The sequence below is a fragment of the Larimichthys crocea genome, chromosome III (assembly GCF_000972845.2).
Source record: "Larimichthys crocea isolate SSNF chromosome III, L_crocea_2.0, whole genome shotgun sequence".
Lineage (NCBI taxonomy): Eukaryota > Metazoa > Chordata > Actinopteri > Sciaenidae > Larimichthys > Larimichthys crocea.
The window spans coordinates 31,646,888-31,673,879 of record NC_040013.1 but is presented as its reverse complement, the minus strand read 5'-3'; the positions used below and the strand labels follow the sequence as shown (position 1 = coordinate 31,673,879).

General features: G+C 40.2%; 3 protein-coding genes across 5 annotated transcripts; 2 read left to right on the top strand and 1 right to left on the bottom strand.

Moving 5' to 3' along the window:
• Positions 1–575: 575 nt before the first annotated feature.
• On the bottom strand, positions 576–11,898 carry rab3c (RAB3C, member RAS oncogene family). Of its 2 annotated transcripts, none has more exons than XM_019259862.2 (5): positions 11,740–11,898; positions 9,679–9,903; positions 6,181–6,299; positions 2,638–2,762; positions 576–2,537 (listed from the first exon to the last, which is right to left on the bottom strand). In XM_019259862.2, exons 1-5 carry the CDS (start codon positions 11,755–11,757, stop codon positions 2,347–2,349), a joined length of 678 nt encoding a protein of 225 aa, XP_019115407.1. In that variant the 5' UTR covers positions 11,758–11,898; the 3' UTR covers positions 576–2,346. The 2 variants fall into 2 exon arrangements, with proteins under 2 accessions (XP_019115407.1, XP_019115408.1); XM_019259863.2 differs by lacking the exon at positions 11,740–11,898 and adding an exon at positions 11,086–11,336.
• A 3,551-nt stretch (positions 11,899–15,449) lies between these two features.
• On the top strand, positions 15,450–20,477 carry si:dkey-190g11.3 (protein N-lysine methyltransferase FAM173A). Of its 2 annotated transcripts, none has more exons than XM_010735928.3 (6): positions 15,450–15,539; positions 16,896–17,093; positions 18,140–18,244; positions 18,448–18,588; positions 18,672–18,722; positions 18,828–20,477. In XM_010735928.3, exons 2-6 carry the CDS (start codon positions 16,917–16,919, stop codon positions 19,011–19,013), a joined length of 660 nt encoding a protein of 219 aa, XP_010734230.3. In that variant the 5' UTR covers positions 15,450–15,539; positions 16,896–16,916; the 3' UTR covers positions 19,014–20,477. The 2 variants fall into 2 exon arrangements, with proteins under 2 accessions (XP_010734230.3, XP_027130845.1); XM_027275044.1 differs by having other exon boundaries at positions 15,530–15,633.
• Positions 20,478–21,099: 622 nt separating this feature from the next.
• On the top strand, positions 21,100–26,583 carry plk2b (polo-like kinase 2b (Drosophila)). The gene is made up of 14 exons (XM_019259928.2): positions 21,100–21,332; positions 21,431–21,538; positions 21,632–21,748; positions 22,060–22,189; positions 22,354–22,537; positions 22,696–22,894; positions 23,035–23,182; positions 23,401–23,495; positions 23,795–23,927; positions 24,123–24,203; positions 24,601–24,760; positions 25,075–25,204; positions 25,339–25,449; positions 25,619–26,583. Exons 1-14 carry the CDS (start codon positions 21,150–21,152, stop codon positions 25,808–25,810), a joined length of 1,971 nt encoding a protein of 656 aa, XP_019115473.1. The 5' UTR covers positions 21,100–21,149; the 3' UTR covers positions 25,811–26,583.
• Positions 26,584–26,992: the final 409 nt, after the last annotated feature.

Sequence of the window (26,992 nt, the reverse complement as noted above, 5' to 3'; positions counted from 1 at the left end):
GCAGTAGCCACCCAATCAGTCAGCACAGAGAGAGAACACAGACGCCTACTGATAGAATTTGATTTATTTCCTATAATCTCAAAAACATATTTCTTACTTTGCTTGCACTCCAAGAAACAAATACATGTTATATGTAAAGTCATACTGCTCTAAAATGAGATTTGACCCGAGTGACTGTTTGGGCATCCGAACTGCCACATATCTATTCCTCTATATTAAATGAATCTTGACTCAATACAATAATTTATTTCATGGCTACTAGCATAAAATCAGAATATCACACACATACACAGATGCACACGCACAAAGCACGTGTACACACATATGCGCAGCATCTTTGAACTAGTTTATGTGTATCCCTTGTCTTGGAATTACAACAGTATGGCATATGGCATGGACTAAGTTATCCCCCTGACTATCTTTCACAAGAACACTGCATTTTGACATGATAACACAAGTTCAATCAACACCCAACAGTTAGCAGGAACAGCATATAGTACGTGAATACATTTGTACAAAAGGTATACACAAACAATACACTATATTACGTAATTAGTCTGTTCATATGGCAGGTACACACACACACGCACGCACACATACACACACACACACACACACACCAAGTCACACATTCAGTGGCTGCAGTTACTGAACAAAGCACACACTCCTATTTGAGAGATTGTACATCAGTTTCAGAGCCATCCTGACCAAACTGTCACTCGCATACTGCAGATAGAGTCATTGTACTCGAGGACAGGAGGAACTATGTACAGGGTTTCATTCATAAAATATTGCACTTATTGGCCCATTGCATCTCACAGCGAATGCTATGATAATGCTCTTAAATCTGTAACACAGAGTGATATATACACTATCTTATTATATAAATCTACATAGATAAGTCAGGACTGACTTCATGCAATTTTTTGGAGCTTTTTATTCAACTATGCAACAAACAACTGACGATGCTAAAGGAACTGTGATGTTTTGGCACAGATGTTTTTTATTTTTTATTTTCTATGAACTGCAGAGCTAAAAGACTTTTTTTTTTTTGGATTTTAAAATAAGCTACATGTTTTATATTATATGGACTTATCATTAAGACCACTACAGTGCTGTATATGCCTGCTAAGGAGAAGCTTCCCATTTTAAGCTACTGTATGTTTCTGATGTTTTTTATGAGATTTTTCTTTCAGGAGGGATTTCATTTTTAGCACAAACATGAAATTTTAGCATGCTGACTCAAAAGTTAAACAATGTTTTTTTTTTTTCCATATATGGCTGTTTATTCCATGCCAGAGCTGATCAGTTGTTTTATATCATACACTGTACTGTGACTTGTCAGTGTGAGTGTTTTTATTTAATGAAATGCTGGATTGTTGCTATCATATTGAGGATGGTTAGGTTCTATCTTTAGATAAAACAGTACATAGGATTGACTTTTTGGCAGCATGCTTGTCGCATCAAACTATAAAGGGTCATCTTAGAGGCTAAGCACATATAAATAGTTGCTTTTGAGATTTACAGATATACTTATCAGAGAAATCACACATCTACAGACAACAAAACATGGAATAGTACTCACATCAACATTATACATACTGGATTCATTCCAAAAGTAAGCATGACAGCAAAACTTACAGAGGCCGTGTTGGAGATGCTAAAAGGCCACTTTTTTATCCAAGGTAGATGATTTTTAGATGACTAAGTTGCACTCAGTGACTCAGACGTAAAACTCACACTCATGCAAATCCACGCTCACTTACTGTACAGTCACACGACAGCCACACACTCATTACATAAAAGAAAGCCGCTACATCCTATAGTGCACTAAAATCATAGATTTGGCAGCTTTTGGGAGACAAAATAATCCTATAAAAGGAAAATACATACTGTACAAAAAATAAAAATAAAAGGATCGTTAACACACTCACTGATTCTATCCCTCATTTTATAATTATTCTAGGTCTTAAACATTTTAAAAGGTCTTAAGGATTAACTGTACATCATGACTATGGACTATTCCAGCCTTATCAAACATACTTGGTTTATAACCAAACTAGCTAAAGAATGAGAATATTATGTTTCTATTTTCTAGATATCCTGTAATGTTACACAATTTACAATAGCCATGTCTGTTTGTCTGGTTATTTGCTTTTGATATAAGGTGTTAAAGTGAGAGAGAGAGACTGGATTTTGTAATTCTACTACTAAACAGGGTTTGAACTGTAGTCCAGAGAAAGCAGCACTAGCAGGAGTGATAACGCTGAGGGAGAACAAAACTCTGCACACTCTACCACATTACAGGACCTGCGCTGCCCTCCCTTTGCTTCCTGACATCAGTCACTAACAGTTGCATCCAGGCTGCTGGAGGGGTGGAGCGCTGTCTGTGAGTTTGGCAGTGGGAGCTCCTGTGGTGACGGCCGGATCAGTGTCCAAGCTCTCGGACATCTTGTCGCAAATTAGGTCAACGAGACGTTCGAAGGTCTGCTTCACGTTGATGTTGTCCTTGGCGCTGGTCTCAAAGAACTCAAAACCTTCAAGAGGGAGAGAGCAAGTAACATGAGAACATGAACAGACAGGGCTGATTGAGATAATGACCAAATAACAAAACGTTAATGTTGCTTCAACACTTACCCAACTGTTCTGCCAGCAGTCTGCCACTATCCACTGAGACCACTCTCTCCTCTTCCATATCACATTTATTTCCAGCAAGCACCACCTGTGCATTATCCCATGAGTAGGTTTTTATCTGGGTGGACCTGCACATAATCACAAAAAAAAAAATGAATGTTGCTGTTGCTGCATTTTTATAAAAGCTTGTCAAGATTGTTTTCGTGCCACTTTTATCGGGCAGGAATTTGATGTGGAATCTGGCAGAGTGACGAACATGATGTAAAGTTTGCTCGCCATTTGGACCACTCGTGAACCGTGATTACATCACATTATGTTTGGCATCATTTTATATTTGAGTCGCTGATGGCAGCAGTGAAAAGTAGGCCAACTGCTGTTCTGTACTGTGAACATGTAATCACTATTACACAGATGGAGCTTATTATCCACAATTTTCCAGCTATTTTTTGTTGCTGAAGTTCCGAAATGTGTCATACCTTTCATCATTCCCTTTAGATTCTTTGGCCTGTGCTCATTTCTGATTGGTGGCACAGGCTACGAACCGTCCTGCTGGATATTGTAGCGACACAGGATATTAGCTCTTGTCACTGAAGACGTGTGGTAAATACTGGAATGCTATCTAAGATGCACACATCCTGAAAATGTGAACCCATTTTACCCATCAGTAGACCTTTTTTCTCAGCAGACAACTTGACATAAAATAGTAGTTAAACACAGGTGTTAACAATGGTGCTAATTAAGGTTCAGTTCTATTCATGTCAAACAGAGTCAGGGTGCTGAACTGAACAGAACCTTAATTAGTATAACTGGAAACACCCTGACCCTACTATTTTATTTTGAAATGGCTAATATGAGATTAGATAGGTCTATTTAACTAGCATGTGTTGAGTCATTGATGTTATTATGTCATAGTGTTATCTTATGTATGTTGCTGTGGGTTAGGGTTAGGTTTAGCATGGTTTTGTGTTTTATTTTGTAATTCTCCCCTCTCCATGTCTTTACTTCCTGCCTTTGTTATAGTTTCCCACCGGTTTTGATTCTGTTGCAGTTTCACCTGTGCCTTGTTGTCCTGTCTTGTGTATGTCCCTGTGTTCCCTTGTGTCATTCGTCAGATCGTACTGTGTACTGAGTCCTGCATTTTGTTCCCCTGTCCTGTGTTGTGTCTTGGTGCTTCTCCACGTATTCCTGCTAGCCTTGCTCAGTTGTGGATTTGCATTTGTTAGGCTCGAGTTGTTTTTATATTTATGGATTTTCTTTTTGTATGTATGTTTACCTACTGTAGTCATTAAAGTTACTTTTGTTCACTTCACCTTCATCTCTGCACGCTGGATCCACTTATTCTATCTGTGACAGTAGCAAGTGTATGATTTATTTAGTAAGACCTGAAAAAGGCGAGGAAAATTATGTCTGATTTATTTTTGCTGCATACCGCTGAGGGCAACTTGATACTTTAGGTTATATAAAATGAGGCTGATTAGTACCATATATAGTGCATTTACTTTACTTTGCTCCTGCACTAAAACAATTTTGACACTGACATTTACATGAAATTCAGTGTGAGATTCAGGCAGGTAGTTGCATTGTGTTAACCTCAAAACATATTTTGGGGAGGAATTTAGAGAACAAATATCTCCTGTGATGTTGCTGTTAGACTAAAAGTAGGGCAGCTAATGTACCATGGGTTGAAGGCAGAGAGAGAGAGGAAGAAAGAGAGGAAGAAACAATGACTCATAAATAGAGAGAGAGAGAGCAGCATGGTGTTGGCACTCCTCTTCTATCTGTCCAATTCGGACGTGTCGTAGCGGTTTCAGATGTGGGTCATTTTGAATCCAACTGCTGATATCATTCGCTGACAGAAAAACAATCACGTACAGTATGCTACAAAAAGACTGTATTTACCAGTGATTTTTTGAACAATTTGGGCCTGTGGAGAAGAGAGGACATGTAACACGTCAATGCTTTAAGATTGGTGCTGTAAAAAAAAAATTACACAGTTTCTTCAAAGTCCTACATTTTATGTCAGCGTTACAATATTTCCCTGTTTTGTCTCTGTCAGGGGCAGGAAATGAGCACGTCACAAGCTTAATTCAGCCACAGTCACAGGGAAGGAGCCGTTGCTATGGCAACCCCCCCCTCCCTACAACCTTGTCACAAGGAACAAGCGATAGAGAGAAAGTGGAATCAAAGCCTGTGGCAAAGGCAAAAAGGAAAAATTCTGACTATATGAAGGACGAAAAAAAAAGAGCCTCTTCTCTTATTAACAGCTGAATGATTTGTGCACTGTCTGGTAAGTAACCTCACAGGTAACTCTCAAGGATTGTCGCCATTGACACACTTGGCTCTGTTAATTAAGATACCCAGCGCAGACAGTGCTCAGACTGCAGTATTCCATCAATGTGTCGGACAGGCTTTAAAAGAATAATAGGTGTGTCTGGCTTCGACCTCTCTTTATGAGAAAGCCTTGTTTTCCTTGTGTATGATGACGGTGTATTCCAGTACAAATCAGGTTGATAATGTGGAGGATTTTCACACAATACGTGCTGATAAATTCAAACACATCTCCACTTTTGCTGTTGAATGCAGCTGCTTTAGTCATGACAGGTGCTTCCCAAAGCAGCTGTCAAGCGCTGCTAGTTAAGTGATAGGCACCAAGTAGACAATGACCTTAATACTGATCGTCACACACCTACGATGGGTGCAAGACACAGGGTGCGCAGGTGAAATGTCAACTGCATACTACAGCAGCATCTATATCAAGTCTGTGTGAGTCATATCATCATTTCCTGCCGGCTGATGCAATGGCGACATCATGAAAATAATACCATGATGATTCAGGAATCTTTCCTCTCAAAAACACTCATTCTGTGCTCCTGTTATCAATTTGGATTGGCCAAGAGAGATAACTCCATAGAACAGTGGGGTGTAAATAAAATGGACCTTGACAGTTTCTCACCACAACATCTGTGGAGAGTAAGAGTGTAAGTAAGGAGAAAGATCAGCAAAATGTAAATCAAAACGCACACTTATCTCAGGGGCTGAAATACCTCTGTTTTCACCATAGCTTCCTGGCTGTTGTGCTGCACTGTTTGTGCTGATGAGAACATACTTGTTTCTAGAGCAAGAATCCTAACCCAGAAACCTGCTTTTTGCAGCCAATTGAACATCTTCTTCCAAGTCCTGTTTTAGACGTGAATGCATCATCATAAATCGGCGACATTTGGGCTTGGCTGTGTTGTTCATCCTGCAGACGCTTGTGTGACTCATGAATGGACGAGAGCCACGACCTTGACAAGTTTCCCCCTGACATAGATGCATTCATGCACACTACATAACAAGGCCTAAGGACTGTGCACCGCAGATTTGTTTTGTAAGAAGGGAAAAAAAAAACAAGCAGGATGTCAGCCGATTGCAATATTGTGACAGGAACAGGAAGCCTATTTAAAGATCTGATGCTCATAATACAATACACAGAACAAGAGAAATATTGTCAAAAACAGACAATACAGCATTACAAACATAAATTTCAAAGGGCCCAAAACAACTTACCAGTCCTGCACAGCGCCAAAAGACTCCTCGTTGGTGATATCATACATTAGGATGAAGCCCATGGCCCCACGGTAGTAGGCAGTGGTGATGGTCCTGTAGCGCTCCTGGCCTGCTGTGTCCTACACACATACAACATAGTTGCTGTTAGTCAGCTGACTGATATTTACGCTGTCAGCCTCAGCAACACAGACATGACACATATATATATATCCAGTCCATAAGGGTAAATGAGCAGACTTGAGGAGCTATTTATACATATTCATTCAAATTGTAACAGTTTAGGATGTTATCTACATTTCTGTGTGTTCATGATGTGGAACCGATCATTATGCTAATTGCTTCACTGGCTTTGCATTGATGAGATGCTATAAAAAGTCATTGATTCTTTCCTCTCCTCGAATAAGATGATCGCTCATCTGTGTTAAACACTCTGTGGTGCAGTGTTCAGTGCTCAGCTTATGGCAACGATTTCTTAGAAAAAAACTGCAACATTTTCGAAGGGTTAAATGTTTAAACACCGAGGAACTGCTTGCTGTTAACGACAAGGCTGAACAAATTGCTCAAAGGCAAAGCAAGCGAGTGATTACGAAGCATTCGAGGAGTAGTACATTGTACACAGATTACCCTGGAAACAAGCGCCCGCAGCAGCCTTTGCCATGAGATGTCAATGAAAATGCTAATGGGGATCCAATTCAGACAGATGAAGCTTTTCTCTAGTGAGTGCAGTGAGAGGAGCGTAAATATTTTGTTTCATCTTTTTCCTGCCACTAATTGTTCACACACGTTTAGATGAATTGTTTTGTGATAAGTCATAAAATGATAAATCTCAATGATGTCCCTCCTGCTTATACTGTATGTTTGTTGCGCTCTTGTTCAAGCCACAATAAGTGTGTTTGCAGCCTCCTGTAAATCATGATAGAGGACTTCTGGCTGCTCTACTTTGTTAAACAGAAGCCTGACAGCCAGCACTGGATTGTATTTGCCACATTGGTTTTGCTCTCTATCAGTCTGCACATGGCTGTAACAGTGTGCCTGTTATAGCCAGAGGACAGCTCTGACCTTCACTCCACAGAGACAGAGCTCACATTTTGCCGAGCTCACACAGGCACACACACACACACACACCACGGCTAGGACCTTTTGTCAGTTTACAATGACTCCAATATTTCATGTGTGCATTTTTAATGTCAGCAGTTCGTATTTGTTGTTTAAATAGCCTCTTTTGTGGAGAGACGTTCTGAGCAACATAAAAGAGGATGATAAAGATGTTTGTTTGAAATGTTTCCTGTTACTGTAGATGTACCAAGTCATGATACAGTATGTGCAAATAATGTGAATGCTGTTCTCTTTGTCTTCTCTGAATTCTGAAGCCTATCTAAGACATTTAAGTATCCTATTGATCCAAGTGCTCGACAATGACCTTTGCGTTTTCTTGCTATTTTAGGCAGCTGGTTCGCTTGTTCTCGGTTAAAAAGACAGAGCAGGACAGGAAAAAAAAATGCTGAGTCCTGTGAACTGGAGCTCCTTGAAAAGATTTGCTTGTAGTCTGCAGCTCACCAGAAATCAATCCAAGAAGCTGACTTCACTTCAAGTGAATAGGTAGCGACCGTAGGCTGACACTCGCCTCAACTCTTCTTCATTCAGTAAAGTGAGTTTCAGTTTTTCACGGGGTTCGTCTTGGCAGCTCTCAGCGTTGTGTTTCATTCAGCCAAATACAACAACAGGGACAACTCTATGATGCATTCTGACACTTTTATCTCTCAGCAGATTAATGGTATGACTACCACAAAGACATTTGCCAATAGACATCACCTTAAATGGCCGTTTACTGTACAGTAAGTCTCAGCTCTCTCTGCGCCCAATTAAAAAAGACAGGCCAATTATGTGGATGCAAGGGGCAATCCTTTTTCTTTCTGAATATGTCTTTGCTAATGATGAAAACACATTATCCTGATTATCCAGTTACTTGGCTGTTCAAATCCAGTTTTCACATCCTGCTGGAGCGATTCTCTGTCTTTTCATGTGATTGGCAAACTCAAAAACGTCTTGGCATGGCTAATTACTACAAAAGACAACTATTATGGCAATAGAAAGCAAAAACACTGAAGATAAGTTGACATTTGGTGTTGTACAAATAAAGAATGACGGACAGGTAAAAATACGGAGAGAAGAGAGAGAGGAACTTTTACATATCACCTCCCATTCTCAAAGGTATTACAATCAGCTTCAACAGCTCAGATGAACTACTAATTAAACAGCCTCAGACATTCTTCAGTTTCCCACACGTTCTGAGGAAGGTGTTGCTTCTGTGTTCTTCCCCGCTGTGTGCCAAACTAACACTTACAAGTCTCCTGTCAGTAATGTTGAGACTTCCATCTGTCTCCATACTTATATTGTAGAGTGTTAAACCAAGACAACACGTTGCAGCCTTTCCTGAAGCTTTCTTCAATTAATTAAGCACACAGCTGATGTTTTATTACTGCAAAGCAAAAAAAAAAAAACTGGACCATTTTTTGGGTGTGAATTGAGACTGAAATTAAAACACTACAAAATGGCTTGGCTAAGGATTGTGAAAAACATGTGGAAACATCCTTTTGGTCGAAATTTATGTTGTCAAGATTGCTTGTGATGACATCAAGGGCTTTTAATTTATTATTATATATATCCACAAAGCTGTAATTGTGCTTAGCTTAAAATATATATCATATAATTGAATTGAATGCAAAGCCTTTCCGAAACAAGACATGACAAGGAACACATGTCCAAGCATACCAAGTAAGCATAATCAGTCCTAAGAGCCAAAAAGAGCCATGACTAAAACTGAATTAATTCATAGGTGATCCGGGGACTTGGTTAAGCATAGCATGGAGCCATCAAATCAGAACCTGTCACGCTCTTTGAAAATGTATTGATCAACAGAGAAAGATATGGGCAGAGGTCAGGAGAAAGTGGGCTCTAGGTATACACTGACAGCTTTTTACAGACTGGAGTCACTCTGCATGAACACACAGATGAGTAGTACAAGAAAAAACGAGGGGGCTGGGCATCTCTGAAGAGCCCCTTCCCCCTCAGAGCTTATGTAGGCCTTCAGGAGACCTTGGAGGACAACAGAAAACTGATTTCTTCCAGACGTTAACTGTGTTTTAACATGCAAATGCTCTTGGTTTAAGTGAAATAAATGGAAATGAGTGTATGGTTATCATGACAGAAGAAACATGAGAGGAAAATGCAACTGAAGCTTCTTGTGCGTTGCTTTTTTTGTAGTCTAGAAATGTGTTTTCTTTTGCATTTAAATTTCTCTCATTAGATCACATACAAAACTTATATAAAGTGTGGATTTTTAAACATAAGGATTTGTAGAAAGAAAGTCAGCCACAGAACTGATAAAAAACAAAAACATATCTCTGACAGTCTAGTCACCTTTCTGGTGTGGTCACGACTCAAACTTTTTTGTGGCTCACCTTAAATGTTTAATGCTTGTATGTTAATATTTCATACCCAGATCTGCAGTTTGATTCTCTTGTCATTCTTGTACACCGTCTTCACTTTGAAGTCGATGCCCACTGTGCTGACGAAGGCCGAAGTGAAGGCATCATCGGCGTAACGGAACAGGAACGACGTCTTGCCCACACTGCTGTTGCCGATGATCAGCAGCTTGAACATGTAGTCAAAGTTTTGGTCCCCTCCCTCTCCCTTCCCTTTCACATCCTGAGTGGCAGCCATCTGCAATGGAACAAAAAGAAATGCTTGAAAGAAAAAAGAGCTTCACCTTGAATGAGTTCGAAGCTTTTCAGAGCTCGTGACGCACAGAAGATGTGAAATCTCATAAAACATTGATCCTTTGTTTTTCAGTCTGTTTCTTGTAGTCGGCGTGCACGAGCCAAGGAGGAGAGAGAGAGAGCTAGATGTCGTTCACGGAGCACAGTACAAGCTTGTTGAACAGGCCACAGATCAGAGGTGACAGAAGGCTGTGTCAGGCAAACCAGCATGACCAACACAGCAAGCTGTTGTATTGATGAGGATTAGATAACCAGGGTTTTTAAACCGCTGAGTTTGTATTCTCTAGAACCAATCGTCTTCCAAAATGATCGTTTTAATAGAACTATTATTATTGCATACTTTTTATGTACTGAACAAAATAAAATTCTCAAAATGGACCTATATGATATTCACATACATCCCAGTTTAATTTGAGTGTGTTTACATTTGAAAAGCTCAATCATATTCCACCAGACATGAAATCTTCTTTCTATATTTAAACTGTTACAGCTTGCTGTTGTACACAGGGATATGACAGAAGTGGATCTTTCACCTTAACAACGCATTTACACTGAGCATTTACCGTGCAGGCTGCCAGCAGTCAACGACCTGAGAGGACACGGCTACTACGAGCAAGATGACAAGAGCACAGTCATCTTTGCTCCAAGGTGAATGTTTTGACAAAAGCCACTGCGCTTTAATGACAAACCAACCATGTTTGTCATTAAAGCGCAGCTCCCCGTGTAGCCTATCCTGTTAAAAATAATACATAAATAAATAAATAAAAATGCCGGACCTCTATCCTGCACATCCTGCACCGGGTTTCTGTTCGCTTCCGTGTATGAAAAAAAAAAAAAGAAAAAGCACCACTGGGGCAGTGTTTGCAAGGACACCGCTTTGAAAATATCAGTGCAGATGCTTCATTTACACACACCACGATAAAAGCAGTCGATGTAATATGAAATTACACGATGTATATATGAGCAGGGAGCAGCTACGTGCGAGCTAATGTTAGACTAGCAATTCTGGGCAGGAGGAGGTCTTATATATATATATATATAATATATATCTATTCGTGAAATTCTTACATATAACTATAAATGAATGAAACTACCAAAACGCACTGAGAATATTGTGTGGACAAACCTGTTTTGAAGGCCTCGGCTCTATCTGTGTCTGCCCCTGTTTTGCAGAATACGGTTTTTTTTTTTTTAATATTTGTGTCTAATGCAGCCGTTGGATTTTTCTTCCCCCCTTCTGTGTCTCTCTCTTTTCCCTTTGAAGCGCCGACCAGTTTCAGCACCTGGGAGCTGTCCCCTCCGCTTCGGATGTGGCACGCGCCCCTGAGCTGACGAGGTTGGCTCTCGCGTGAGATGAGCACGAGCAAAAAAAAAAAAAAAAAAAAAAAAAAAGGAAAGTGCGTTTCGTGCGTGTCTCTGACGTCGCCGGAGGGGAGGGGAGGTGAGGATGGAAGGGGGGATGGGATGGGATGGGATGGGGAGTTGGCGGAGCGGTTAAAAAAAAAAAAAAGATGGGGATTGTAGTTTTTGGGCCGGTATCAGCGTAGAGGCGGAGGATGACATCAAAAGTAGAGGTTTGACTACATTACTCGGCATGCAGTGCATCTCAGCTGTCACCGGCTGAAGGATTTACGGTGAAAGCGCGTGTAAAAGTTCGTTTTAAAAAATATATATTATCGCTCGACACCATGTAACATCTAGACTTATGTTTGATATAATTAAACTGAATTAGTCAGACCTCTCTATTTCTCTCTAGTCATAATAAAAAAAGGCACCTTACCTTCCCATACAAGTCCATTTTTTTTTGGCCTCAGTAATGTCTGTCTGTTTTAAAATTCACCCCAGTAGCTATAATAAACTCCCAGCTGGACAGCATCATTTTTTATTTCAGGAAGCAAATATAATGGCCTCTCCTTTTGCGTCACTCTATCAGCCGTCCCCCGCCCATGCAGCCAGCTCCTCTTCAGGGAACAAGCGGCTGAGCAAATAAGAGAGGGCTGAGTGGTGATGAATATTATTATTACTTTCAATAAGAGCAAGTGCGGGATGAGACCGCGGCGGAAGTGAATACAAAAAAGTGTGTGTGTGTGTGGTGTGTGTGTGTGGGGGGGGTCTACAATTGCATCTTTGCAATTGTAATCACATCGGCCCTCTTTTAAGCCAATTAGAAGACCTGCATAATTAATTTGAGAGGTGCAAATACAAAACTGTATTGTCACAAGGAAGTCAGGGGCCAGTAGACTAATATCAGATATTACTCTGAGCTTCTTCCTGTGAGTATATAAACAACAAGCCTTAGCCAATACTCATCTCACACCTTTTGTTTTATTTTTAGAGTGCGCATGTGCGAGAGTTTACCAAATCTAGACACGACCCATATGAGGTTAAAGTCAAACATAACAGCTGTAGATTTAAAGAGCGATATAAATAGCATACTCTACAAAATATAACGTGTTCATTCGGTTTGCTTGGTATACACTTCCGACTTTATTGTCAGCAGCTAAACATGATCATTTAAACACCTGCAACATCTGCAACGTGTCTCTAAAAATCAAAGATAATAAGAATAGACATACAAGTCATGATAATTAGCTAAAAAGAAAAGTATAAAACAAGCAACAGACTTTTCTTTTTAAATGAATAATCACTGACTCACTACTGTCACAGTACTCATTACAGCACTAACATGTTAGTTGCACTGTACCTTGATTGTCTATATTTTCTATAAATTGCTTTGGATGAATGTTAATGTAACTGAAAAATAAGACTTCCTTAAAGGAGCCACTTTATTCAGCACATTCTGACAAGGCTTTTGGTTTCTTGTTTAGTGTTTCCTGTTTTATTTTGTAATTCAATCCTCCTTGTGTCTGTACTTTTACTTCCTGCATTTGTTGCATTTCCTGCCAGTTTTGATCGCTTGCCCTGCCCTGATTATTCTCATCTGATTCCTGATTTGTGTCAATTTGTCTTCCACCATGTTCTTATTTTTTTCTTCTTCTGGTGTTCTTTTAGATTATTTCTTCTGTTTGTTTGTTTGTTTGTTTTTTTGTACCTTCCTGCCTCATACTTTTCATTTTCTGTCCGCTCTCAGACAAATTTATTTTCTTGTTTAGATTATCTTGCTACCCTGTAAATCGTTTAAGTTTTAAATTAAATCATTGAACTGTATCAGCTCTGCCTCCCAGTATCTGCGTTTGGGTCCACTCCCTGCTGTTCTCTGTCCAATATCCTGCTTGACCGAACAGAACATTCACAAACATCAATACTGCACCAAGAATTAAATTATGAACATTACATCAGTATATTTGGAGTTCTGGGGAGTTTGAGAGTTTATTGTTTAATGTTCAGCACAGTTAGAACATACAGACTGATAATAAAAGTATAGTGTGAATGTATTTTAGGGTTTTGTGTGATGTTTGATTATGTTGGGATATAAAGAGGAGGGGCAGATTCCCCCATACTGTGTCAGGGCCTAGGATGGTATCAGCAGCAGGCTTTTATATAAGGCTGCCATGTTCCACCACAAGCAGCTGCTGGTAGGACCACTTGTGCTTGTTTGCTTGTTTTTTGTTTTTTCATTATTATTATTCTTTTGATTCTACTTGATTCTGGGAGTGATCAGACTGTTGTGCACAGGAAGTTTGTACTGCCCAACATTACCAGCAGACACCACCCTTAATGTGTACAACATAAGATCAGAAGAGCTTTTCAACAACTGAAATTCCAACATAAAGATGTGAAATCACCAACCAACACTAAGTTAAATTTGTGGTTTTTAAATGCCAACCAATGTCATTGACAAGATAATGAACTGATCCGTCTCGCCTGTCGCAAAGGAGAAGGAACCTGGAGCTGAGTGTACTTGCCTCGAGGCACCCTGTTCCCTGGGCTGACCACCTAAGGGAGCATAAAATCACAGCTCGCATCAAACATCATTTCCACTTTGAACTTTTGTATAAGCATTAAGAACAAGGGCCTCTCTCACTGCTGAGCGATATTTGGTAGGGAGACAAGGGATGGTGGGTGATGAATCTGTTAATATTATATGTTAGCATTGTCTATGTCGTCCAGATGGACAAAATTAGTGAGCGGCACAATCACACATGACAGAGCCCCTGCAAAAGCCAAAGTCCTGGTATGATTATCATCCTTCAACCCTGATAAAAAGAGCTATGTATCATCCAACATTTCTACAATGTAAGTTAACACTAAAGACATCAAGACTATGAAATAACACGTATCAAATTACTTGCTCTTGGCTCAATCAGTTTCATGAGGTGGTCACCTAAAATGCTTTTCCAACACTCTTGAAGGAGTTCCCACATATGCAGAGTATGTATTGGCCGTTTTCCCTCCATGCTATGGTCCAACTCATCCCAAACTATCTCAGATGTGTTGAGGGTGGTTGTTGTGGAAGCCATCTTTTGCAGCACTTCATAACTCTCCTTCTTGGCCAAATAGCCCCTACAGAGCCAGGAGGTATGGCATGTTGCTGCATAATGCTATGGTAGACATGCTAGCCTTGAATTTTGAATAAATTGCCCAACCATGACAAGACCTTATCCATGCTTCACAGTGGGAACCACACATGCAGATGCCATGCGTTCACCTTCTCTGCATTTCACAAAGGCACAGCAGTTGTAACGAAAAATCTCGGATCTGGACTCATCAGACCAAAGTACAAATTTCCTCTGATCTAGTCTCCATTCCTTGTGTTTCCTGACATAGGCAAATGTCTTAGTCTTGTCGGCTTTCCTCAGTAATGACTCCATTGCAGTAATGGAACTATGAAAGCCTGATTCATGCAGTCTCCTCTGAACAGTTGATGTTGAGATGCTGCTTGAACTCTGAGAAGCATTTATGTGTGCTCTAATCTGAAGTGCCATCAATTTGCAATTTTCTAAGGGTTGGTTACTATAATTAACTTATCGCCTCAGGGTGAAAGAGCTTTTGAGTGAATCAAAGCAAAAGCGAGTCAGTGAGTGAAAAATATTGTGAATGAGTGAACCTTACATGGTTAAATTAACAGAAAAAGTGATTAGCCTACATCATAAACACTAATCTCGAAGCAGAAGCAGTCACAATGAAGAACATTTTATATTCTAAAATGGCATCAGTTGATCATTTTCCTGCCAGCGCATACATGCATTTAATTTGAGATCATCAAAAATCATCAAAAAGATCATTAAAAATGTAAAAACTGTAAGAGAACATTTATATTTTTATTTTGAATAAATATATTTTAGGGACATGGACACATGTAATGCTGAAAAGTATGTCATGTAAGTCAATATGAAAATAGTCATATATTAATGGAAATAAATATGATAAATCTATTTAAATAATCTGAACAGCAACTGAATTAATACCATCCGTGGAATAATTTATGTAAGTGTGAACTACATGTTGGATAATAAATCTGGCTTTGGTCGTCAGGAGTCATTTAGCAGCCTTGAGCAGACATTTGATAGGGCGTTTATAAAGTTATAGGGCGGGACATGTTGCTGACTGACTGCCCTTTGACTGGAGGATCTGTTCGTGCAGGCTGCTGAGTGTGGAGCAGACGAGGGGGCGGGTCAGGTAGGCTGCACAAACATGTCTGTTTCCACAGACTGTGTTATAACTTTACAAACCCACCAGAGCTGGACCGTTTTTGTGTGCATCTTACTCATAAGTAGGTTAATTATTGCTCAGAAGTAGGTTAATAGGTTAATATTCGTTTACTTCTAAATAGTTTGCACTGATTTCATCCTAGATTCAGAATTCCTAACAATGTGTTGTTGGTATGCTGTATTGAAATAATTTATCGTGGTGGAGCTTCTCTTTTATAAACTGCAAACAAACTCCTGTGGTCATTTAATAAACAGAGCTGCAGTTTCAGATTTAGTACACGTCCTTAAGCGTAGTAAACAAGCCTTTTCTAGAGGTTTCTGCGTGCGTAAAGGCCACTGTGGCACCATCTGCTGTTGGAAAAGGTGCTCTGGTAATGCCAATGGATATCATGTGGTAAATGATTGACAAAGCAAAATTGGCAGAAATCAAATAACAGCTGTTACATAAGCTCGCTGACCTCTTTGAAGTGAGCTGTATCTGTTTACAAAGGGATACTGTTTGGTTATTCTTATCCTGAGAAACCTCACCCTGTTTTAATGTCACATTTGAAATGAAATTCAACAGGTCAAGTGGTTTTACAAAAATATTACACACTGAAGTTTTTAGTTTACGAACATGTCTGGTTTCTTTACAGAATATTAAAGTATATCTTTCCGTATCCATTAAAACTTTAGAGCTTCACAGATACTAACCAGGCTGGTAGAATTGCCAATATCCGTATCAGAATATGTTGGCAAATAAGACGTTTGTGTACCCAGTGTAAAAAATCTAACCTGATAATCAGACTGCGTTGCACTGTATTTTACTTCAGTCGTTCAGGCTGACATGGTGTTCATGTTAGCCAGCTTGTTGGAGAAAGGGAATTTTATATTGCCAGTGAGTGTATATTTTCACCTTCGTCATTTGCAGGTCACACAACAGATTTGTTGATTTAAAACGTTTTATTTCTGCATCTGTACTATTATCATCCATGCTTGTCCCTATTTTCTGTCATTATTGTTCATAAATGTAACTAGGTAGCTTGTCTGCTAGATGTAAGATGTTGGCAGGAGGATGTCACAAGGATATCATTGGTCGACTATTTTTTGAGCCGCCATACAACACAATAATCACAAAAAATATATAATTATCAAAAAAAATTCTATCTGTTATGTTTCTATTTGGTGCTAATCCAACTTTTTTTTAAATCATCAATTCAATATTCATTGTGACCTCAATGATCCAGTATCGTTTGGGCTAGATTATATTATAGAGTTCTTCAGTGGTACAGTATTTCCTTACAGGCTGCTGTAATATCTGCCCCCGTTTGGTGTCTTTTTTTAGCCATATTGGTAACTGTTTGGAATGGAAGACTCCATTGAGGTGATTCTGCAAGACTATGACAGGGTCCTACCAAAAGCAGGCTCCAACAGACCCCATCATGTCCTGTCTGCCTGCCTAGGCACTCTCTTTACAGGCCTGTATGGAGTATGGAGCCTGTTTGTTGTGCCTGGCTTTCGCAAAGTCCCGTGGAGCCTCAAGGTGCTTGAGATTTCCTTTTTTTACTGCTTTTACCTGCCTGCTTTGTGTTCTTTCAACCCCTTTAAATATCAAATGCTGCATGTCTTTGTGAGATAAAAGAACATAACTTGCACATTGATTGTAATTTGCTTATTTTGGAGCATAGTGCTCTGTGCTATGTGGAAAAGGGAGAAAAGGATAAGTCTGTAACTGTGCTCGTCTTTTTTGGGGAACTGTGTCGTCTTCAACAGTGTGTTATTCCAAAGTGCATTTCATGCAGAGGTCCATTTTTGTAACATAATAGAGTGCTATTTTTCTTCACTGTCAGTACAAGATGAACAAGAAAACATGATGATGAGGAGCAGGTTATCAGACACTGGGTAAAGATGAAGACATTTTGTTGCTACATGAAGAATCTGAGTTTGTTTTGACATTTGCAAGGAACAGGATGCAGTTTTAAAGCTAATACTAATACTTCTTTAAAATGATCAAAATGTTATTTATTTTGCGCTCATGATTAATCTACCTCTCACTTGTGTTTTTCCATCTGATGACATGATGATTGGTGACCCTGACATCCATATCTCAAGTGAAACATGCGGAAAGGTGGAATCTTACATAATCACAGAATAAATCCAGTTCACCTAGACAGAGAGAGAGTTCTGCTATTCGGACTGATATTGTGAAACAGCTCCAATGACAGTGAGAAGGAGATCAGACTCAAGGTTATAGCTACAGCACGACTTGATTGCTGTGCACAAAATTCTTAATATCTTAATATGAAGCATATCCAGGGATGTTTTCACATGAAAAAGAAGAAATTTGTGTTACTGTCATGTTTAGTTGGAGTGCCATGCAAATTAGACTAACTGCAAATGTATTTTAGATTGTTATTCTTCCTCTCAGTAGAACCTAATAAAGACTTATCTACAATAGGGAGGATGTGAAAGAGAAATTAGAGAGCTCTAATTTACGAACTTGATAGCAAAGAAGTCTTAATAATAACAATAATTAGTGTACTATCTGTCACATATATTGACTTACTGTGTGCTTGTACTGTGGCCTAGGTTCCTTATTTGCCCTCCAGTAAAGATCAGACACTGAACATTATGAAGCTGCTCGAGGGACGGACAGGTCGCTTAGCAGATTTAGGATCGGGAGATGGAAGAGTGGTAAGGGGGCTGCAATTGTTTCAGAAATAAATACATTCATATGTGGCCAAAAACTGTAGGGCAAATCTGACTCACTGGGTGTTTCATGATTTCAATTCCTGTTAAAGTTTAATCTGAGTATGCTGTGTATACTGGTGTTTTCTGTTGTTTCTCCAGGAGCATACTGTAGTTGGATTTGACATGATCAGTTTTGATTTTTGTAGGTGCTTGCAGCCTCTTCTGCTGGTTTCCAGAGCACAGGATTTGAGATTAACTCCTTTTTAGTGGCCTATGCCAGGAGCAAGGCCCACTGGACTGGGGTGCCCTCTGGCCAGGCAACCTTTGTCCAAAAAGACTTCTGGAATGTAAGACCTTACCAAAAGTGAATGCTTTCTTTAAGCCTGATCAGAGTTGTTATGTGACCATGTTTGTGTCCTTGCTCTCTCAGACCAATTTATCTACGTACAACAATGTGACCGCTTTTCTTGCTCCAGGAGTGGTGAGTATTTCTTTCTCTTCCTGAAGATCTTTTGATGCTGAATCAGTCATTTAGCATGTGAAGCATTTGAAATGACTGATTCAGCATTTTCTGATTGGCTTATAGATGGAGGTGCTCGGTGAGAAGCTGTTGAAAGAGCTTCCAGACGATGCGCGTGTCATCGCTTGTCGTTTTCCTTTCCCCAACTGGCCGCAACAGTCATCTGTCGGCTCCGGCCTTGACCAGACCTTTGCTTATGACATTAGCAGTGTGCGCTCACACCTGAGAAAAGTACCTAACTCAGTGTCATAAGTCACAGTCTCATGTTATTCTCTTCTCCAGCACTAGACCCTCCAGACTGATTTCTTAGACCAGAAATGAACAAAAATGTGATATTTCAAGGAATACCACACAACCAAAGCTAAAATATTTAGCAGCAAACTTCAGGTATTTATTGATATCTAAGTGATAGTTTTGAAATATGTCTTTGAACATTTAAAAGGATGAGCGTCAGTTGTCAGGTGGATGATTTTGACATCACTTAACCCCTGCAGTATTTGTACAAACTTTACACTGCCAGAACAGGCTATGCATTATTGCTGAGAATCTTGTTGTAAAAATATCATACACTTCTATCTGGAATATGGCCAGAGTCTTTCTACCTAAGAGCTCTTCCAGTACAAACCATTTTACTTCCACATCAACACTAATAAACCTCTTAAGCAGCATGCTGCAGGAAGGACAGTGAGGTCAGTGTTTTTGTATGATATTCAATAGTGTTGTCCCACTTTTGCTTTTGTGTGGTCGTAATTAGATTTGTGTGTTGTGTTTATTTGTGTTTATTTCAAAAAATGAATGCCCATGTCTGGCTCCAGCTCAAGGCCAGTCTGAAATTTGTGAATCATGGTTATATGTGTAAGCCTCTTATATTTGGTAGCAGTAAAACTGAGATTTCTGTGAATTGCTGAGTGATTTGTTTTTGTTTTCGTAACAAAATTAGGATGGTTCCTCTTTCTACGGTGTCTGCTATGTTAAACAGCCATGTTTCTGTACCAAACACTAGTTCTAGATAGGGCGGTTCATGCTTTTTCCATTCCTCCTTGCTTGGAAAGGGGGAGGTGAAACAAGCGTGTTGCAAATGGCAATTCCACTGCTCGATGTGACTAAATTCTACAAACTGGCTCTTTAAATCAAAAACCAAGCATGCCAGATTGCCTTAAATGTTTCAAGTCCTTGGCAACAGTGGTTAAAAAAACAAACATCACGTACAGATGCACGCAATCATTTCACACACTACACTTACATTCACTTAAGACATCAAATGTGAGTGCAGAGGATCAGACTAAACCCAATGTAACCCCTTGATGGTGATGACAAGAATAGCATGCATGCCAGTATCTTCATTAAAGTGAATTACTGATGAATCATCCTCATAAATAAGTCATACATTAATAACAGGCTAATTCTGCACATTATCCATGATAATGAAGATGCAGAATATTAGAAATGCGTGGCAAAAGTCACATATCGTGAATATTTGAAAGGCCCACCAAAATTTCTCAAATCATGCTTTTAGCAGAGCTCATGTCTTGTTAAGAGGGGTTGAGCTTCAGCTGTCTCCCTGGGAGTTTGTTGTTGTAGTAGTAGTATGTAATTTAATGTAATGTGTATAATGTAATAAACCGTTCTCAGGGCCCTCCAATACACCAATATGCCTCTGCAAACTACTATTGCGTGGAAAAGTAGTAGAGGTGCTACTACTTTTCCACGTGTACGTCTGCTCACACTGCACTACACAGTCTAATAAGGACTCATAAGCAATATCTAGTTGTTATACAATATGCACTTAATCTCAGTAAACATACATAGATTCAAGAGCAGAACAAATTTGTGTTCTGCACTGTACCCTAAATGATATCCAAAATCTCCACCTGAGGGTGCTAGTGCTCCAAACAGGGTTTGGTGCACAAACAGGCTGAGATGGGCCTGAAAGGAATACTGATTATGTTTATGGTCTGCATTGTGGATCAAATGGAAAAACGACTAAATGCATCAGACTTACAACACCATAAATTATATATTGCACCAAAATATAAAAAGTCGTTTCACCTCTCCTGATCAAATGAACACAAATAGGCAAACTACACAACATAATATGATAAAGACAAATGTATTTATTGATTTGGATGGTTGCAAATGACATCATATGAGTTCTTATGAAATCACACACACGCTGTTTTATCCTTTTTTTGATTTTATGTCTGTGCCGTCAGCAACACCCGTGCACATGCAGAGGTAATCGATATCAGGCAGACTTCATGCTCTCGTTTCACACCGTGACGTCAGATAGAGGGCGGCAGACAGCGGGGTGGGGTGGGTGCCAGAGTATAAAGCCTGAGAGACGGACTCCGGGCTGCATTCTGAGTGCGGGACTGTAAACCACGTCTAATGGAAGTACGGAGACATAGTGGGCCACAACTGACAAACAACAGCAGCAGCATGTGCGAGTCGACGCAGAGGTCCTGCGAACCTCGCCGAAAGAGAATGGATGGTGCGCCCTCAGAGATGGCAAGGATAATCACTGATCCTGTCACGGGGAAGTGTTACTGCCGTGGAAAAGTTTTGGGAAAGGTAGCGCAAACTTAAGAATCTTGTTTATTGGATTTACCAACAAACTTAAACCCGAAGACAAGAGCACGCTAACAGTCTGTTTTTTCTCCTCTTTCCAGGGAGGGTTTGCAAAATGCTATGAGATGACCGACCTCTCTACCAGCAAAGTTTACGCAGCCAAAATCATCCCTCATGCGCGCGTCTCCAAACCTCACCAACGGGAGAAGGTAAGCGCGCGTACTGGTATGATATGGACAAGAATATATCACAAAATGAGCTTAAATAACAATCGTGACCGTTTTGTTTCTTGCCCCTGTTAGATTGACAGAGAAATTGAGCTGCACAGAGTGCTGCACCATAAACACATTGTGCACTTCTATCACCATTTTGAGGACAAAGAGAACATCTACATTCTGCTGGAGTACTGCAGTAGAAAAGTAAGTGCTGTTCGTCCCATACTCAAGTGTCCAATCGCTGCTCCTTTGCCACTGCTGTGTTTCAAATTTGGATAACACCTGCATTGCACCTAAAGTCAATGAGGCAGCTCATACACAGTGATCAGTCTATAAAGGAACACTATTTATTTTTAAATTGTATTTGTTTTATTTAATGTATGATGAAACAAATAAGGCAATATGATGTGATAAGATTTTCTTCACTGCAAAAAAAATGTGTTTCTATGGAATAGTTGCACTTATGGGAATAGCTCTATAATCATTCTCTTCTCTATTGTTTTGTCTTTTTGCAGTCCTTAGCCCATATTCTGAAGGCTCGCAAAGTGCTTACAGAACCAGAGGTGCGCTATTATCTAAGACAGATTGTCTCTGGACTGAGATACCTGCATGAACAAGAGATCCTTCACAGAGACCTGAAACTTGGTAAGTAATCTTTATGCACCAGTGACACAATACAGTGAGGTGCACAGTTGTAAAGATGCAACCCACTTCTTTAATCAATCTGTGCAGTATTTAGGCTTTGATCCTGGGTTGGATATCAAATGCATGGGAATATCATCATCTCATTCCCCCTTTTTCCCCTTTAGGTAACTTCTTTGTGAGTGAGACGATGGAGCTGAAGGTCGGGGACTTTGGTCTGGCTGCCAAGTTGGAGCCAGCAGGAAACAGGAGGAAGACGATCTGTGGAACTCCCAACTACTTGTCCCCCGAGGTGCTCAACAAGCAGGGCCATGGCTGTGAATCAGACATCTGGGCTCTAGGCTGTGTAATGTGAGTAGGCAAACTGTAAATTCACTATTAGGAACTTAAAAGCTCTAGTAATTATTGTTGATTATTATTTAATGACACATTGGGATCATATTTCATGGATTAATGCATTCCTGTTTTGTCTGTCGTTTTTAAATCTGCTCTCTTTTGTTCTGCTCCAGGTACACCATGCTGTTGGGTAGGCCGCCATTTGAAACCACCAACCTGAAGGAGACATACAGGTGTATCAGAGAGGCGCGTTATTCGCTGCCCTCCTCCCTGTCGCCACAGGCTAAGCAGCTAATCGCCAGCCTGCTAGCCAAGATCCCAGAGGACAGACCCAATCTGGACCACATTTTGAGGCACGACTTCTTCACACAGGTTAGACACTTAATTTTCACCTCTTTTTCTCCCTCTTCCACTCTGTGCCTGTCTGTCTTTCTCTAAATGTCATTTTGTGGGAGTGTAACAGTGACCCTCTTCCCACCAGCTGCACACTGACCCACATTCGTTCTCTGCAGGGCTTCAGTCCAGAGCGTCTGCCTGCTAGCTGTTGCCATTCTGCACCAGATTTCCACGTCTCTAGTCCCGCCAAGAGCTTCTTCAAGAAGGCTGCAGCTGCACTCTTTGGTGGGAGGAGAGAAAAGGTCAAATACTACGAGACTCTGAGTGAGTATTACATCAAGCACTCATCACACCAGCCATCTCTCACTTTGTAAAATGATGGTTGCTACAAGAGGCATCATTAAATCTAGTTTCTGAGTTGGTTTTTTAAGCATGTCTTACATTTTATTCCATACTGCACTGAAGTTAGTTTATCTGACTGCTGGTTAAAAAGGTCATGCTCTGATTTTTTTTGTTGTTGTTGTTGTCATTGCCTTCAATAGATAAGTTAACCAAAGAGGAAGAGGAGATCTATAAACTGCAGCATGACCTTGAGAGAACTGTCATCAACCAACAACAGAGCAAAAAGATTTCCGAGGTAAGAGCTCATTTGTTCAACAAAAAAACAAACAAAAAAAGGATATCTAGTGTAGGTGATGTTGCAGGTGGATTATTCACAGCGTGATTAAATGACTGGGTAGATTTCAGGGTGTCTTATTGAGGAGATTCGAATGAGTCATTTGGATGCTGTACTAAACATTAAAAGAGCACAGTTTCAGAACAAACTAAAAGCACTTATTTTCAACCTGAATCAGTGGGTGACTGCTTAGTCATAGTAGGAAGATATGATGTAAACTTGTAGAGTGTAACCCCTGTCGTCACTAATTCTCACCTCAGAATGGAAGTCTACTTCCGCCGTCTGCCGAGAGCCCCGTTGCCCCGGCAACAGAGAGCCAGTCCCCGACGACGCGAGATACCATCCGTCTGATCGTCAGGGGGAGTCTGGGGAGCTGCAGCAGCAGCAGTGAATGTAAGTTTACCTCGTTTCACATGCACACGCAAAGTGAGACATGGATAGATTTTATATAATACTCTGTTTTACCGTGTAACTGTGAATTACATGCAGGAAAATTGAATAAGTGCATTTTACGGGAGTGCAAAGTGATTTCTTGTACTGTAGTGGTATGATGTCATGATAAATAACTCCTTGTTGTTATTTCTAAAGGCCTAGAGGACAGCACAACTGGGAGCGTGGCTGAGACTGTTGCAAGTGTGTTGAGAGGATGTCTGGAGAGTATGCCTAAAGGTGAGCCATGAGCAATACGTGTAGTTATTGATTAGATAACTTCACATTGAGAGGTCTCATGATACAGCTAAATGTCATTATCTGTGTTTGACCTTGAAATGTCTGAAGTGAGTTGAACAAAGAACTCAAAGTACATCAAAGATAAATGTTCCATGTTTTAGTTTTCAAAGATACACTCCCTGATTTTGTTAACACACCCAAATTTCCTGCCAGCTCATTGTTGATTTTTAAAACCTCAATACGGTTTATAGATAAGTTTCAAAGTTTATTTTAGCTCTCGGGGTGCTTTAGCAAAGTAAGGGATTGTATGAGGTTTGCAGAGTTAACATTGTCTTTTTTTAAAAATCTTCCCTGTAATTGTGTTCTAATCCTCCTCCTTTGTTTTCTCACCGTGCAGCGGACAACATTCCTCAGGGCTCAAACAGCTGCAATCTTCAATGGGTGACTAAATGGGTGGACTACTCCAACAAGTACGGCTTTGGCTACCAATTGTCTGATCACACCGTGGGAGTTCTCTTCAACAACGGCACTCACATGAGCCTCCTGCCAGACAGAAAGTATGCACTATTCTGATGCTTTCACAACACTTCACCTTCAGTTTGAAAGTTATTAGTCACTGTGATGTAGATGGCTTGTTTAAGCATGCTGTAGTACATAGAACAGCTTTGAAGAACCTGTTAGTGGTTTGAAAGGGATGGTTTGATGTGTTAAATTTGAGTAGTAGTAGGCAAGTGATGAAAACGTAACATTTTCAAGCTGAAAAATCTGCTTGAGATTTTAAATGTCAGGCAAATCACACGTGTGCCTTTTGTGTTTGTTTTTCTGAGTGGTTGCATAACTGTTTGTTTATTTCCTTATTTCCATCTCTCAGGACCATCCATTACTATGCAGAGTTGGGCCAGCGCTCTGTCTTCCCCACTTGTGAGGTTCCTGAACACTTTGTGGGCCAGGTGACAGTCCTGAAGTACTTTTCTCACTACATGGAGGAGAACCTAATGGATGTAAGTAAATATCTCTATCACTCCACTCCTCTATTTCTGTAATCTATATTTCTTTCATGTGTCTCTCCACACCCTGAAGCATTAGAAATGGTATCTTTCATGTTGCAGCCTGTCTAACTCTTTTGCTTTCTCAGGGCGGGGACCTGGGTAGTATGACAGATGCACACATGCCCAGACTCTACCTTCTGCAGTGGCTGAAGTCCGACCGCGCCCTCATGATGCTCTTTAATGATGGCACATTCCAGGTAAACACACACACTGGAACAGGAAATACAGCCTTTGCTGGGCATGCATGTTGGAGCACTGTCTAGTTGCACAACAGAGGTGTAGGGTTAGGCAAAATCAAATAAGATTGTCTTTGCCAAAAGATGATGGAAAATAAACTAATAAATCTTTTTTCTTTAATCTCCAAAGATCAACTTTTACCACGACCACACCAAGATCATTCTGTGTTGCCAGAGGGATGAGTACATGCTGACGTACATCAACGAGGACCGTGTCTCCAAAACCTTTGAACTCAGCTCCTTGCTGACGTCCGGCTGCCCCACCGACCTGCGCGAACGCATGGTGTACTCCCTCAACATGCTCCTGCAGAGATGCAGCTAAATCGACACTAACCAATGTTGTGGACAGAGTCAAACAGAGAAATCTACCCATTGTGCTACTGCAGTGCTGCAGTGGAGCCACGATTCAAAAGGATCTGTGCGAAAAGGACGGGTTTGAGGTCGGACCTGTGAAAAGTAAATTAACATTCCTACACTGTCGCACCTTCGTGACTCAGCAGAGGTGCTGTTGAAAAAAAAATAATACAGACGGACTCTGTGGATGGGGGAATGAAATGTAGCACAATGACAGTGGATGGCAAAGGGCTGATGTGTATGTTGATTGTTGGAGGAGAGGAAAGACTGAGCTTGTTGGAACGAGTATGTTGGTACGAATGTTAATCCCAGATGTTTGGGAGGAGAAAAAAGAGGGGTGTTCGGGAAGTAAAGACAAACGCTGGGCTGGCACCAGCTTAAATGTGTATAGTATAGCTGATGCTGTTTTCTAGAGACAATCCATAAACTGATGCTCTGAAAGCAACAAGAGCTACTGACTGTAGAGTTTTGTAAATAATGTACAGTGTATGTCGCAGCCAACTCAGCAGTGCAGAGAAATGTATTGCTCGTGTGTGGATGTTACCGGGTTTGGCTGTTATATGTGCGAATGTGTGTGTGTGTGTGTGTGTATGAATGAGGGATGTAACATCACACTAACTTTCAAAACTGTGATTTGTTCTCTTTACTGACACATGGACTCAGCACATAAGCTGAGAACCAGAGGGGTGATGTGAGGGGAGGGAGAGGCATAAGGAGAGAATAACATTTGAAAAAAATAAATAGTACAAGGGATCCTCTAAGGAGCCCTTAAGAGCCATTATCACCTTGGTAGAAAATGTCCTACATAACTTATTGTGTAAGAAAAGTGCAGTATTTATTTATTTAATAATAAAGAGAATTTTCTAAAAAACAATCTACTTCAGAGTACTTGTCCTTCTCATTGATTGTTTGTACCCATTTTTATTTTCAGTCTTATTTTCTGTCTTTGTCCACTCAAAGCTCTAATTAGATGGTTCCTGCTATTACATTTTCCTCAAAATAGATGCCTGGTATTAAGATTTATATAGAACATGTTTTTAATGCATTTAAACAAACCTGAAAAAGACCTGTGTCCTCATTTCACATCTGATCAGTGCATGAGTTCATGCCCTGTACAGTGTGGTGAGAATTAGATTAAACTTAAACAACA

Bases quoted from the DNA above. Each gene is read 5' to 3' on its own strand.
- rab3c (XM_019259862.2), bottom strand. The intron at 2,763-6,180 runs GTAAGTTGTTTT...GATTATGTGCAG, and splicing joins TTTGGCGCTGTGCAGGACTG to GTCCACCCAGATAAAAACCT. The intron at 2,538-2,637 runs GTAAGTGTTGAA...TCCCTCTTGAAG, and splicing joins ACTGCTGGCAGAACAGTTGG to GTTTTGAGTTCTTTGAGACC.
- si:dkey-190g11.3 (XM_010735928.3), top strand. From the start codon at position 16,917: ATGGAAGACTCCATTGAGGTGATTCTGCAAGACTATGACAGGGTCCTA. The intron at 18,589-18,671 runs GTAAGACCTTAC...TTGCTCTCTCAG, and splicing joins TCCAAAAAGACTTCTGGAAT to ACCAATTTATCTACGTACAA. The intron at 18,723-18,827 runs GTGAGTATTTCT...ATTGGCTTATAG, and splicing joins CTTTTCTTGCTCCAGGAGTG to ATGGAGGTGCTCGGTGAGAA.
- plk2b (XM_019259928.2), top strand. From the start codon at position 21,150: ATGGAAGTACGGAGACATAGTGGGCCACAACTGACAAACAACAGCAGC. The intron at 21,539-21,631 runs GTAAGCGCGCGT...TGCCCCTGTTAG, and splicing joins AACCTCACCAACGGGAGAAG to ATTGACAGAGAAATTGAGCT. The intron at 21,749-22,059 runs GTAAGTGCTGTT...GTCTTTTTGCAG, and splicing joins TGGAGTACTGCAGTAGAAAA to TCCTTAGCCCATATTCTGAA.